Below are 15,631 nucleotides of genomic sequence, written 5' to 3'. Positions count from 1 at the left end.
CAAAGTATCTTCATGTGGTGTCGACTTCCATCATGGATAGTTAGAACACACTTCCAGCATATCCAGATAGGATCGAATCTAAACCTTCTTGAGAAAAATATGCTTTCATCACATCTAGATGGGACCAGACCCAAATGCAACTTACGGTAAGAGAAAATACCGAACCTCGAAGTTGTACATACATACATTGCATAATAAAGAAATATTACATATATGAAGGAAACTTTTAGATTGAACCAGACACATACATTCCAGATAAAGTATGACATCCATGACATCAATGACAACAATGGCAATAGGCCAGCAAAAAGATCAACACCAAGAATTACACAAGCAAGACGATAGACTCCATAACTTTAACTTTTGCAAGGAAGGAAAGATGATCAACAATTCAAGATATAACATGGAAGATAATCAAAGATACTAAAATGGACTTCAAAGAGAAAAGATTCATGATCAAACATTATCAAGAAGCCATCTAGTTCGAGAAAGAAGATAAAAGGATTTTCTTAAACAAGGCAAGTTAAATAATCAAAGCTAGATAGTTGACTTGATCAAGATGATGTCTTCACTGTCAAAGAGGAGCAAATTGAGGTGGCATCGTTGTCATTGCTGACCAATCAAAGGATTCCATGTTAGCATGTCCAGATGAAATTACTCGACTCATTCAATGGAGGCACAAAATCCAAGATACCTAACCTCATTTTCTATTGGTTCACATTCAATGTGGAGCATATGTCAAATAAAATGTAATTTTCTCATTGGTCGAGAAGGAGTTTGTTGTACCAAACCCTAAATAGGGTTTTCATCTTGTAATCTTGACCATTGATTGTGAATTAATTTGAGTTATCCATTGTACAGAGCTCTCTATATAAGGCTCAAATCTCTCATTGTAAAGGTTAATAAAGAATAGTTAGTAGTCGATAGTTGATCAATAGACATTAGATATTAGATAACTAGAGTAGATTAGGAGAAAAGGAGATTGTTACCAAGACTTTGTTGCAAGAAGCATATTGTTTTCATTGAAGATATGGTGAACTTTATGTGTTAATTCAACATTTGCATGGTCTCTACTTCTCATTTACTTTCATGTTGACTAGATGGATGGAAGCTATTGTGGATGATTAATGGTGAAATTCACATGTTCATACTACTCGTATTTGATTGATTATTAAATACTTTGCATGGTCAACTAAACTGTCTATTCATGCTCAACTTTGATTGCTACTCACCCATTAATATGCATCACATTGATGGTGCATATGTTGTTGGCGGTGATTTGAACATTGAAAGATTACCTTAGAAGATTGCACTAGCTTTGTGGAGTTGTTGCTTTGCATGGAAAAACAAAGTCTAGTAGAATTTCACTAAGTCATTCATAGTCTCTTACATTCCTAGGATTAGACTAGCTTCTCTTAACCCTTATCCTTTTTTTTTTTTTTTCAAATCAAGTAAAATTCTACGTCCTAGCAACATTCAAGCATTCAAGTATCAACGTAAGTCCCCTTGTGATTCCAGCAATATCACATCAAACCATTGAGCCTATCCAAACGTAAGGACTTGACATTTGGAACCTTGGAGTCACCTCCTATGATTACGAAGTTTAGCAGAAGAGGAGATTTTGTTCAAGAGAGGATAAGATACCTTGGTATTTTATTCTATGTATGAAGTGCATAAAAAACACATCAACAAATGTCACTTTCGAAGAGACCCACGCGATCTCTTTCTTTTGACCAGAGGCATTGTGTCCTCTTCCTCTTCTTCTTCTTCCACTTGTTTGACCTTGGTTCCCTTAAACCTTTACCAAGAAATAATGAATAATTGCATGAGCATGTACTAAGCCAACTCCCAAGATTTATGAGAATAGGATAAGAGACATTAATTCAAATTTTAGGTTAGATAGGTGCTATGTGAGGTTATTCTCACACATTGCCAAAAAGACCTATAATAAAAGATGTTAGATCTTGAGATCACAAATAGATGTGTAGAAAAATAATGAGAGAAATACACACACGCTTTGAGAATAAATAAAATTGGAATAAACATAAGAAAAATAACCAATTTCTAAAATATGAAAATATGCCACATATCAATAGCAGTAAATGAATTGACATGGATATACAAATTTAATGATTAAAAACATACTCATAAATTCTAAGTTTATTCAATAAATTGATGTGGATATACAAATTTAATCATTATAAATGTAATCATAAACTCTAATTTTGTTCAATAAATGGACATGGATATACAAATTTAATCATGATAAATATGATCATAAACTCTAATTTTGTTCAATATTTAAAGTTAAAAAATCAAATCATAGTCAAAGGGTCGTAGTTCAATTGATTGAACGCAATAGGTGAGGATCATGGTATGTTATGTGATAAAAAAATCATCCACCAAAGATCAAACTCCGAAGGCACGTTTGGGCCAGTCCCCTTGCATGCGACTGCTTAGTCAAAACGTGACTTGTAGTTTAAACATGTGTTCACCATTTTATTGTAATCTATTATACAAAGACATAAATACCGATCTAAGACTCCTTTTGATCTAATTGTATCTTTATCCACCTTTTTATAATCCACTAAATAAAAAGAAACTCTCGCATCTGTTTAATGGACTGTTTCCATACTCAGGAAAACAAAGAAAAACAAAACAGATGCTCTCATCCGTGTTTTAACGTAGTAAACAACAAACATAAGACGATGCAAACAAGGTAACAAACAAATCAGACGCGATGCATTTCACAGTTGGCCAAGGAAACAAACAAATCAGACGCGATGCATTTCACAGTTGGCCAAGGAAACAAACAAATCAGACGCGGTGCATTTCACAGTCGGCCATGAAACAAGCAGGCAAAACCAAACAACTAAAACAAACGAACAACAGCTTTCAAAAAAACCCCAACACAACTTCAATCCTGCTAGAAGGCCGGCATTGATGACTATAATGTCTTCCCCTGCAGCAGATAATTCTCCTGCAATGGCTAATCCAAACTGCTTCCCCTTCCCATCTCATTTCATTCTCTCAATCCTCATAACCCTAACCCTAATTCCATACGCACCCGCACTGAACTTCAATCTGACAGCATTCTCCCCAAATTCCAAAGACATAAACTACACGGGCGATGCCTTTGCCTCACAGAACGTCATCCAGCTAACCAAAAACCAGGCCGACGGGTCTCTAAAAATTAGCGCGGGTCGAGCAACTTACCAGCACCTGGTCCGGCTATGGGACTCGGCAACGGGAGTCACAGCAAACTTCACGACCCACTTCGAATTCATCATCAAAACCTTCAACAACCGCCTATATGGTGAAGGAATGACCTTCTTTCTCTCTCGCCCGGTCCCGGACCTCCCGCCCAACAGCACGGAGGGGTACCTCGGGCTCCTCGACCCGGCCACCGAGGGGAACTCCTCCAACCAGATCGTGGCCGTGGAGTTCGACACGTTTATGAATGAGTGGGATTCCGAATGGGACCACGTCGGTATTGATGTGAATTCCATTCGGTCCGTGGTCACGAGTCCGTGGCGGGGTACGGGCGGGCTCAAGTCTAGGCGGAAGGGGGACGCTTGGATTGACTATCGGGCCGGGCGGGTTTCAGTTTTTCTGTCGTATGATGGGCAAAAGAATGAAACGTCCACCATCTATTACGACATGGATTTGAAGACCCTTTTGCCGGAGTGGGTGATGGTGGGCTTCTCGGCCTCGACGGGTGAGTCCACGGAGATTCACAATGTGATCTCTTGGGAGTTCAACATCTCGGATTTGGCACCGCCAGTGGGTAAGCGAAATGGAGGTTCTATTAAAATTGGGTTGTTGGTGTTGGTGGTGTTTGTTGGTGTTTTGGGCGTTCTTGGGCTCTTATGTTGGGTTTTGTATAGGAAGTGGTGGAGGGAGGATCTGTGTGGGGAGGATATTGATGTGGAGATTAATGAGTGTCTTGCGTCGGGTCCTCGACGATTTAGTTATAAGGAACTTTGTGCTGCCACTAAAGGGTTCAGTGACAAGTTAGGTCAAGGCGGGTTTGGAGGAGTGTACTACGGGTTGTTGCCTGGGACCAAGTATCCAGTTGCAGTTAAGCGTGTGGCTCGTGGGTCTCAGCAAGTAAGTTTTTTGGGTGCAAAAGTTTGTCAATATGCATGGGTGCAAAAGTTTGTCAATATGTTATATTATAGCATTCACTACTTGTAGTGTTTTCATTGTATCATGTTTAAAAAACAAAACTTTGATGAATAAGTGCAGATTTCATTTATAAATAATATTATACATATTAATAGGAAAAAAGAAGTTGATGAATGTATAATCACATCTTTAGAATTTATACAAGATTAAAATCATATCTTTAGAATTCATATAGAATTAAAGTTAGAAACATAAAACATAGAAAGAAATAAAATTTTAAGTTATAGCTTTCAACAAATTTTTTAATCTTATTTTTTATGATATGAACACTATGTTTAGCATTTTTGTGATGTTTTGAATGGTTTATAGTTAGTATGTTTTGTTGTATCATTGTTTAAATTTTTATATTGTATTTAGGTATGTTTATAAGGGTTAAATATTTGGAAGACTAACAGTTTTAGTTTATTCTAGTTCAAACCTATTTAATTTAAGAGTTATGTGATATTCATTTTTTTAATTTATTATTATCTTAATTTACGTTACATAAAGTGTATTTAATCATAGAGTTTCCTCTAGAATCTAATCTAAATAGTATGTTATTTTATCGTCAAGTGTGGAAACTCTAGAGTAAAATTTAAGATGAGCAACCTTTTTAAAAATCAAATTCTACTTCTTTTTAGTAAACCTTACATAAGATGTGATTACTTCTAGATAGAGAATCTAATAGTAATGAGAGGCACGTTCTTATGAATCATTACTCTTAAAATATGAGCCAATAAAAGCTAACTTTGAATCTACGCAATTAAACAACACAAAATTTTCACACAATAAAATATATAGTGAAGTTTAGTTAGATTTTTCGATGGCAATTCCTTTATTATAATATTGAAGAAGATTTATCTTTAGCATCAAACATCTTATGATTCAAGCATGGAATGTTTGACGAGGTAAAATACTAAATTTGACTTTAACATTAGACAACTTATGATTCCAACATGAAATGTTTGGAGAGGTGAAATATTTGGAAAAGTATTTTTAAATAATTATTTCAATTTGTGTGAGTGTTAGAAGATAATATTATTATATTTAATTCATATTTATTGTGATTTAGATTTAAAACCTTAATTAAAAATTAGTATCATAATAATTTACTTAATCACTATTTTTAAATTTATTTATTTATCACTTTGAAAAAATAATGATCATCTTATTATAATTTGAGCTTTGAATTTGATTCTCTATCTCTTTTTGTCATCAAATATTGAATCATATTCTCTTCTTTTCTCTAATTTTCTATCTTAATGATAAATCATAGAATATGATTCTAAACATTGATGACAAAAAGATAGAGAGTCAAAATCAGAAAGAAACCTAACACCTACAATACATTTGCGCTTACATATTGAAAATGGATTGTTTCCAGGGAAAAAAGGAATATATATCAGAGATCACCGTCATCAGTCGATTGCGGCACCGAAACCTAGTTCCACTTCTTGGTTGGTGTCATGAACGAGGTGAACTTCTGCTAGTATATGAGCACATGTCTAATGGAAGCCTGGATCGCCACTTATTTGATATTAATTATTCAGCTATGGAGTGGGGCATTCGATTCAAAATTTCTTTTGAATTGGCGTCTGCTTTGTTATACCTGCATGAGGAATCAGATCAACGGGTGGTACATCGAGATGTGAAGTCTAGTAATGTCATGTTGGATGCCAACTTTAATGCAAAGCTTGGGGACTTTGGGCTTGCTCGCCTAATGGAGCATGGTCAGGTTGATTCTGCCACCACTGTGATTGCAGGCACTATGGGTTACCTTGCACCTGAGTGTATCATGTCAGGGAAAGCTAATGCAGTGTCAGATGTATTTAGCTTTGGGGCAGTGGCTCTAGAGATTGCTTGTGGGAAACGACCAGTTTTTGATGAGGACAAGCAAAGAGTACGTCTAGTAGATTGGGTTTGGGATTTATATGGAAGTGGGAGACTCTTAGAGTCTATGGATGACAGATTGAATGGGTTTTATAAGGAAGAAGAAGCAAAGGCACTGTTATTTATAGGATTGTGGTGTTCTCATCCAGATCCAGATATTCGACCAAGCATGGGGCAAGTCATTCGATGTCTTAGATTTGAGGCTCCCTTGCCAAATTTGCCCTCTACATTTCCTAAACCTATGTTTGCTCCCCTCATGGAAATAGTACTGTGTGAGAATGCTTTTTCAACCAATACCCATCACACTAGTGCAACCTCTGTAGGATCAAATTCAACATGGACAAGGACTACCATTTCTAGTTCAACTACTTCTCATTCTGACAAGGCATTCTTACATAACTACAAATCAAATGTATTTTGATATATATTCTTTTTTAACAAAGGTTGTATTTGATTATATACACCTATTCAATTAAGATTCAATTTAATCCATATACAATTTGATATATGTACACCCATTCAATTAATATTCAATTTTGATATGTTTATTTATTCAATAAAGGTTGCATTCGATATATATGTATTTATTCAATTAAGAGTACATTTATAGAAATTTTTGGGCCTATTTTTTTTTGGAATTCTTCAATTCAGTTAAATTATATTAACAAATATTAAAATCTTGTGTGAAGTTGAACTCATTGCCTAGTCTTATACACAAACTGATGGCAACATCCTCACACACCTACACTCTGATATCACATGATGGCTCACACCCGCACATATACACTACCTGATACCAAACTATTAGCACAAACACTCACACACAGGCCTACTGTCCAAAACAATGACAAGAAGCAAAACAAACTCACATTGTGTTATAGTTGAAAAGAACATCAAATTCATCAGATCAACATAGGAACAATTTCCAGAGCAGTTCAGGGTTCATAGAGAACCAATTCAAAACACATAGAAACAAAATTTGAATGCTAAATATTTCTATTCAAAATGGGAAATACAAGTTGCAAAAATCCATTACAAGTCTCCGTCGATCCTTTAAGGATCCAACTCTCTCTACTCCCAATCGGTCTCCTTATGCACGACTTTTCGTCCCTTCTCTACCTTGAACTTTCCTCTTTCCAACGCTATTCTGCTCCATTCCTTTACTCTTGCATTTGTTTCCTTCCACCGTGAACTGCTTCTTTAACTTTGTTTTCCCTATCGTCCTCATATTAAATCACTATATATCTTCATCGGCCCATTCTTCTTCAACGTTCCTACTATTATCTAGATCCACGTCTCCTTCCTCCCCTTTTTGATCTTTCTTCTACAATTGCTCTTCTCACTAATTTGGTTCTGTCTTGTCTTACACTTTCCATGCCCTCAATCTCACTCCATTAAACCTCTCTACCGCCTTCCTTGTTCTCCTCTCTTTTCCAATCCGCCGACCTCTTCCAACCAACCCCCTCTTTCTTCCTCTGCTTACCCCTTTTATTTCTTGCTTTGGTTTCTCCTGCATAACCGTCTTCAACTATTCACCTTACCTTGTCATAGGCAACTAATCGTTCCTTTTAGACTGTCCAACTTCTTGTCCATGTGGTGACAAAAATTGTATGGTCAAAATTGAATTCTGTCAATCAAAATTAAAATAATACCAAAATAAAATAGAGTAATTCGATGCTCGTGCATCACAAACTTGTATATTTGACCCCATCTTACCTATATTTGAACAAATATCCATACATTAGACATAAATATTGCATCCACATGTCTACATATTCATTCCCCAAATTAGTGCTAGTGTTTCCTTGTCCTAGGTCAATCTCATGACACGAGACTAATCTTGTACTCCATGGAATTAATGTCTAAATTAAAATTTCACTAGTTTCACCTATTTGATTCTCATCATGAATTGAATCAGTAGACATATCACATAATTATTTATATTATTTTAAATTTGAAGGAATTCAATATACAATTTGTTCATCATCTAGAATTTATTAAAAAATATTATGCATTGCAACAAGTGTTATTCTAGGAATTCGATGATGTCAATGGTAGATTATCTAACCATGTAGCTTAATGAATCGTTGCATAGAGTGAAACTCAAATCAATATAAATAACAACATGGTCCTTTATTATTTTGAAATTATAAATTAATTACAATATGTCATGATGGGCTTCCAACATATTAGGCTATAATTGTTTGATTACATATGGGCACACCATGTGGATTATAATTTTTTTAAATATTTTGTTGTACAAAATTACAGTATGTCATGCGTTACTTGAATTAACTTCTTTTAAATGACCAAGGATAATGTTTATATAATGAGTCCTAGCCTTGTGAATAATCTACGTCAATTGTAAAGAGGTTCAAAGCTTGATGCTAAGTGTAACATTTAGTCAACCAAATGTGTAAGAGAATATTTTGGAATGAATCCAATGATGATAGTGTATGCTCAGATTGTGGTACCTGCAAAAGAGACACAAACACCACAAACACACCAGTGAAACATTATGTTAGAGGATTCAAATGAGCAAAACATATTAATCAACCAAAAACTCTAAAAGCGTCTCATTGTCCTCTATCTCCAAGGATCCTTCAAATCAAGGTGGCTCTCAGCTTGGAAGAACACTTTGATCTCTAGGATGTCTACCTAAACAAGGAGAGATATGCATGATTCTAAGATCTAAATGGAATGCAACTAAGATCTGAGTGATATGCTAAATGGATATGAAACTAGATATGTTACGAAAATGAGAAGATTAGTATGAGATTAAGCTAGCATGAGAATGTTATGAAGATGAGATTGATCTAGCATGGAAAATAAACTAGCATGATATACTAAAACATGATGAAATCTATGCTATAATGCTAAGATGATCTAAAAATGCTAAGAGAAGACAATGGAGCTCCTTAGTAACCCGCACAAAACAATTTACCTATAGATTGGATGCAAATGAAGATGGATCATTGATTGAAGAAATGGTCTCTATTTATAGAGAAAAAAAAGAAATGGATGGTTGAGATTTAGTAATCTCAACAAGGGCTAGGATTGAAAGTTATCAATCCATGTGAGGGATTCAATCCAATCCCAAGTTGACAAATATCACCTTGAGAGGGCTTGCGAGGAGATGTAAGAGGCATTAAATGCCCGAGGAGACATGGTGGTTACCTTAGGAGGTAAGGTTATGGTTGGGTTAGTGGATAACCAATGGATAAAGCCTTTACCCAAGGGCTAAACTCTTGTGCAAGGGTTAATAGGATAACTAGGGTCAAAGCCATGAGTGTTTGATGAGACCCTTGGGTTAGATGAGGGTTAAGTTAGAGAGAAAGTCTCTAACCATGAGGGGAGGTTGAATTAACCATTAATGGTTAATAAGACTTTGGGGGACAAATTTGTAAGAGTCCTTCCAAATTTGGGGAACTCAACAAGTTAACTTGTTGAAGAGATAAAGCCTTAAATGCATTTAGAAGACTTTCTTCTAAACTTGAGAAGTGACCTCCTCAAATTTAGGGAAAGGACATGGTTAGGAGATTAGACATCATTAGGATAGGATTAGAAGGCTTCTAGAAGAATGATTAGGGGAATGTAGGATTTTGCAAGTGGGTGAGGGAAAATAGGTAATTTTGGTAAATTAAAATGATTTAATTTAGCCAAAAAGGGGATGCAACTTGCATTTGTAGGATTTTGCAAGTGGGGGGATTTTTAAATAAATTTTGATTTATTTAAATGCAAAAGGGATTTTAATTACATGTGAATTTAATCAAAAAGGGGAAAAGGGGATTTTAATTAAATAAATAAGATTCGTTCAATTAAATGGCTAAGGGTACTTAATCAAACCTTAGTTTAATTAATAGGTTAGGCTAGAGGAAATGGATTTAATCAAGTATTTAATTTGATTAATAGGCTAATTAGAAGAATAGGGATATTAATTAAATCTTAATTTAATTAATTGGAAGAATTAAGAATAATTAAATGAATAAAATTCACTTCATTCATTGTGCAACCTTTAGGTGTCTATAGATAGTATAATCAATATTGATGTGGTTTTTACCACGAGATATTTTTGATCCATTGAGTCTATAACTATGCTCCTTTATTGCCACATGATTTAGAAAGGTGCCACAAGCTTTGAACAATAAAAAAGAGGGCTATCCCACATTAATGGTTACCACTTTTGCCAACGAAGAAAATTGGCGGAGGCGGGGAATTTTTTTTTTAGTGGGGGTTCGAACGAACTAGGGGTGTTCGAGCGAACTAGTTCGTTCGAACCCTTTTAAACTTCTATAAAAACTGAAAAATGACAGTTTAACTGTCATTTTCAAGTTTGTAGTTTTCTCTGTCCAGAGGGGGTTAGAGCGAACTCGACGTCAACACCACATCACCGTGCCCTGTCAGTAGCAGCCAACGCGTCTCACCTTTCAACTTTCAACCCACATTATTTCAGGTGCACAAAATAACCTTTTTTTTATTTAATAATGTTTTTTTAATTAAATTTATTTAAAAATTAAGAAATAATTTATTTGTTAATTTATTTTTTTAATTAAACAATTGTATATTTATTGTTTTTTAGCATTTTAGAGAAATGTTTGAAAATTTAATGTTTTGATCTAACGTCAATTTGTTTTTAAAATTAAATAACTATATATGTATTTTTTTTCAACTTTTAAAAAAAATGTTACGAAAAACTTAGAAAACTAAGGCAGTAAATTAAAACTTAGAAAAACGTTAAGAAAAACATTAGCAAAATAAAAAATTAGAAAAATGTTACAAATCTAAATATAATAAATTAAAACGTTAGAAAAATTAATAAATTTAAATTAAAAAAAAATATTATAAAACTTAGATAACAAATTTAAACAAATTCAACAAAATAAATCCTATACATGACCCCTTTTCACATCCTATTACACACACAACATGACCCCTTAAGACCACATATGCCCCCGATGACACTATATGTCCCCTTAGGACCATAGAGGATCACATAGTGGACCCTAAGGGGTCATATGTGGTCCTAAGGGGTCACGCATGTGTTCTAACACATGTGTGACCCCTTAGGACCACATGTGACCCCTTATAAAATCCTAGTGGTCCTAAGGGGTCACACGTGGTCCTAAGGTGTCACGCATGTGTTAACAAATGTGTGACCCCTTAGGACCACATATGACCCTTTATAACATCCTAGTGTGTACGACATACCCCTTAGGATCACATAGTGTCCTAAGGGGTCATATGTTGTCCTAAGGGGTGACACATGCGTGAGTATGTAAACTAGGATGTTATAAGGGGTCATATGTGGTCCTAAGGGGTCACACATGTACAGTGTTAGAACACACATGCACGACCCCTTATGACCACATATGACCCCTTCTAGGACACTGTGATCCTAAGGGGTACATGTTGTATACAATAGGATTTTATAAGGGGTCATATGTGGTCCTAATGGGTCACGCATGTGTTAACACATGTGTGACCCCTTAGTACCACATATGACCCCTTAGGACACTATGTGATGGACTAAGGGGTATGTCGTTCACACTAGGATTTTATAAGGGGTCATGTGCAGTTCTAAGGGGTCACATGACCTGCACATGACCCCTTATAAAATCCTAGTGTGAACGACATACCCCTTAGTCCATCACATAGTGTCCTAAGGGGTCATATGCGGTACTAAGGGGTCACACATGTGTTAACACATGCGTGACCCATTCTGACCACATATGACCCCTTATAAAATCCTATTGTATACAACATGTACCCCTTAGGATCACAGTGTCCTAGAAGGGGTCATATGTGGTCATAAGGGGTCGTGCATGTGTGTTCTAACACTGTACATGTGTGACCCCTTAGGACCACATATGACCCCTTATAACATCCTAGTTTACATACAACATTCCCCTTAGGATCACATAGTGTCCTAAGGGGTCATATGTGGTCCTAAGAGGTCACACATGTGTTCTAACACATACGTGACCCCTTAGAACCACATATGACCCCTTATAAAATCCTAGTGTGTACAACATATCGGCCCCTTAAGATCACATACATTAGTGTCGTAAGGGGTCAAGAATATGTGCTCCTAAGGGGTCATGCATGTGTTCTAACACATGCGTGATCCCTTCAAACCGCATATGACCCCTTATAAAATTTTAATGTGAATGACATACCCCTTAGTCCATCACATAGTGTCCTAAGGGGTCATATGTGGTCATAAGGGGTCATGGATGTGTGTTCTAACACTGTACATGTGTGACCCCTTAGGACCACATATGACCCCTTATAACATCCTAGTGTCTACGACATACGATCCTTTAAGATCACATGTACAGTGTCCTAAGGGGTTGAATATGTGGTCCTAGGGGGTCACGCATGTGTTCTAACACATGCGTGACCCCTTAGGACCATATATGACCCCTTATAACATCCTAGTGTACATACGACATTCCCCTTAGGATCACATAGTTTCCTAAGGGATCATATGTGGTCCTAAAAGGTCATGCGTGTGTTCTAACACATGCGTGACCCCTTAGGACCACATATGACCCCTTATAACATCCTAGTGTACATACGACATTCTCCTTACAAATATGTGCTCCTAAGGGGTCAAGAATATGTGCTCCTAAGGGGTCATGCATGTGTTCTAACACATGCATGACCCCTTAGAACCACATATGACCCCTTATAAAATCTCTCTTCCCTCAATTTGCTCAGTTGGCATGTGTTTTAATTTTTAAAAATTATGTTTTAATTTAGTAGACGATGTATATATCTTTAATGATCTCTCTCTCTCTCTCTCTCTCTCTCTCTCATGAAAACGATCTCCCTCTCTCTCTTGAATTAATGTTTTAATAACTTAAAATGTATGTATGCGATCTATATAGATAAATTTATATATATTTTAATTTAGTAACTGTATGTATATATATTTAATGATCTCTCTCTCTCTCTCTCTGAAATTAATGTTAGATCTCTGTCTAGATGCCATGATTTAAATGACCTCCCTCTCCCTCTCATTAATGTTTTAATAATTTAAAATGTATGTATGTGATCTATATAGATAAATTTATATATGTTTTAATTTAGTACATGATGTATATATATCTTTAATGCTCTCTCTCTCTCTCTGAAATCAATGTTATCTCTCTCTCTCTCTCTCTCTCTCTCTCTCTCTCTCTTTGCCATGAAAATGCTCCCCCTCTCTCTCACATTAATGTTTTAATAATTAAAAATGTACATGTATATATATATATATACATATATATACATATATATATACATATATATACATGTATATATATATATGTATATATGTATATATATATATATATATATATATATTAATTATGTGAAAACTTCATGTGTACATTTTAATTTTTAATGAGCTCAAGATTAGCAATCTCTCTCTCTCTCTATAGAATTTAACTGATTTTAATTTTTAATGTTTAAAATTGAATGCACTTCATGTGTGTGTGCTTACGTATTTATTTTAATTTTATGACCTACCTAAATAGGTGGTGTCCCAGGATCTAGTCCATGATCAGGATCCACCTGCACAAGCTCTTGATCAGGAGCCACATGATGATAAAGATCCTACAAACTAGGATCCCCTGTTGCCCGATATTGCTACCATTTTCCACTATAGTGACCGTGAGCTACAGAGGTTGAGGGTCATATTAGATGACCCATAGACTGATGGCGTGTACAAGAGTACATGCGAATCCATTTTTGATAGTTTGCAGACATTGAGGGACCGCTTAGTTACTCACACCTCATTTTCACCTGAGGTTATAGATGATATTTATAGACAGCTGAGGAGTGAGGTGAGGGCTCTTGATTCTTTTATTGATGTGGTGAGAGTGGTCTCAAAGGAGACCATCAAGGAGAGATGTTTTCCACAGTATCAGGAGAAGAGTAAGGTGAGAGGATATCAGGTCACGAGATGTATTGATCCACAGGTTGCATAGTTGATTTACCCATGCTTCTTAGCTGCCCATGGTTGTTATCCTAATAACAACCAGATACCATTATACTTTGCACAACAAGTATTTGTTGAGGTTCATTGTCAGACGAAACCAAACTACCTTGATATTCCAACATATTATGAACAGGGGAGGGGAAGGATTGCTGATAGAGATGCATATCGTAGGTGTGATAGAGCTCCACCTAGACACAGGGACCTTGTTGGCGAGAGATTTTCAACAGTAGTCCCAACCCTCGCCCCCATAGTGGATCACGTTGTGATTGCTTCTCAGAGAGAAGCAATTGATAGGATTGGATAGATTGCATCAACAACAACCACCATATCATCTGACAGGCTAGGCAGATATATGATGAGCTGACCATGTTCAAGATTATCCACAGATCATGCATCTTCTAGTCATGGGGTGGCTTCAGATTCAGATGATCAGTATATTATTGCTGGCATCCCCTCCACAGATGAGGTAGCAGCTATAGTAGGAGATGGTAGACATGTACAGATGTCACAATATTTAGCCGAGGACCTGCTACATTCTTACCATTTTATTTCATCTCAACTTGGGATACCATTGGCTTCTGTTAGAGAGGAGATTCTCAGAGATGGGTAGGTTATTGCTGCATCGATGCATACCCCGAGGCAGTCACAACATTCTCATCACTCTACGCATGCTCCGGGCACTAACCCACCTACAAATCACTTTGTTGCTGCAGAGGAGGAGATACAAGCTAATCATGTCCATATCAAAGATGAGGGCTTGGATTCATTTAAGGAGCAGTTGTGAGGTTTGAGCCATACTCGGTTTATGGATATGCTACTACAGTCAGACACTTCATCCACGATGCCTAGTCATCTAGTTATCCCCTTACACTCCTCAGTCATACGTACAACTGGAGAGAGATATGTAGACACGAGTGATGTGGTTGATATGATCACAGGACATGATCAAACTATACAACCTACTCCTGATACACAGGTATGTACATGTGCGTTTAAATTTTTACAAGATGTATATGTTGTAATGTACGATAAATCTATATATAGATCATTTAATAAATAATAGAAGTTAACTTGTATCATTTAAATTGATCCTGGACTAATCCTTAAATATATGTATATATGTATATGTATAACAGTTAGCTCATGTCACTCCTAGCTTGAGCTCTGAGTGTGTGCGTAGGATATATTCTTTCAATGCTGCACGGGCTGTTAGTGGACAGGTTAGTTATGGTTTTTTGTATATATGTACATGCATGTATGTGCGTTACAATTTATATTTTAATTTAAATTTAAATAGTCGGATTTGATTATATTTAAAAATATGCACATATGTATATATGTGTCTAGAGATCTATATTTAATATTTAAATAAATTCTACTTTTGCAGGGGTCTATCGGACATCCAGACTCTCACCATGACTCTCCCTCAGATGGTCTCTTTGTTCGTGGCCGACATGATGCATGTTGATTTGCTAGACTTTATAGCTGATTTGTTTATCTTTTTATATATGTACATTTTAGACTTTCATATTGTATATTCATGCATGTATGAAGTTTCTAGATTATACTTTATATAGTTTGTGTTTGATC

The 15,631-nt window shown here is 35.9% G+C and overlaps 1 protein-coding gene across 1 annotated transcript; it reads left to right on the top strand.

The window, feature by feature from the left end:
* Nucleotides 1-2,878: 2,878 nt before the first annotated feature.
* On the top strand, nucleotides 2,879-6,478 carry LOC131033454 (L-type lectin-domain containing receptor kinase IX.1). The gene is made up of 2 exons (XM_057964688.2): nucleotides 2,879-4,110; nucleotides 5,552-6,478. Exons 1-2 carry the CDS (start codon nucleotides 2,944-2,946, stop codon nucleotides 6,476-6,478), a joined length of 2,094 nt encoding a protein of 697 aa, XP_057820671.1. The 5' UTR covers nucleotides 2,879-2,943.
* The last annotated feature ends 9,153 nt before the right edge of the window (nucleotides 6,479-15,631 follow it).

The sequence above is a fragment of the Cryptomeria japonica genome, chromosome 3 (assembly GCF_030272615.1).
Source record: "Cryptomeria japonica chromosome 3, Sugi_1.0, whole genome shotgun sequence".
Classification (NCBI taxonomy): domain Eukaryota; kingdom Viridiplantae; phylum Streptophyta; class Pinopsida; order Cupressales; family Cupressaceae; genus Cryptomeria; species Cryptomeria japonica.
This window is presented reverse-complemented; position numbering and strand designations above follow the sequence as displayed.

What these genes read in the sequence shown, in the direction of transcription:
- LOC131033454 (XM_057964688.2), top strand. Translation starts at nt 2,944, where the DNA reads ATGACTATAATGTCTTCCCCTGCAGCAGATAATTCTCCTGCAATGGCT. An exon ending in TGGCTCGTGGGTCTCAGCAA is followed by an intron (nt 4,111 to 5,551) that starts GTAAGTTTTTTG and finishes GATTGTTTCCAG; the next exon opens with GGAAAAAAGGAATATATATC.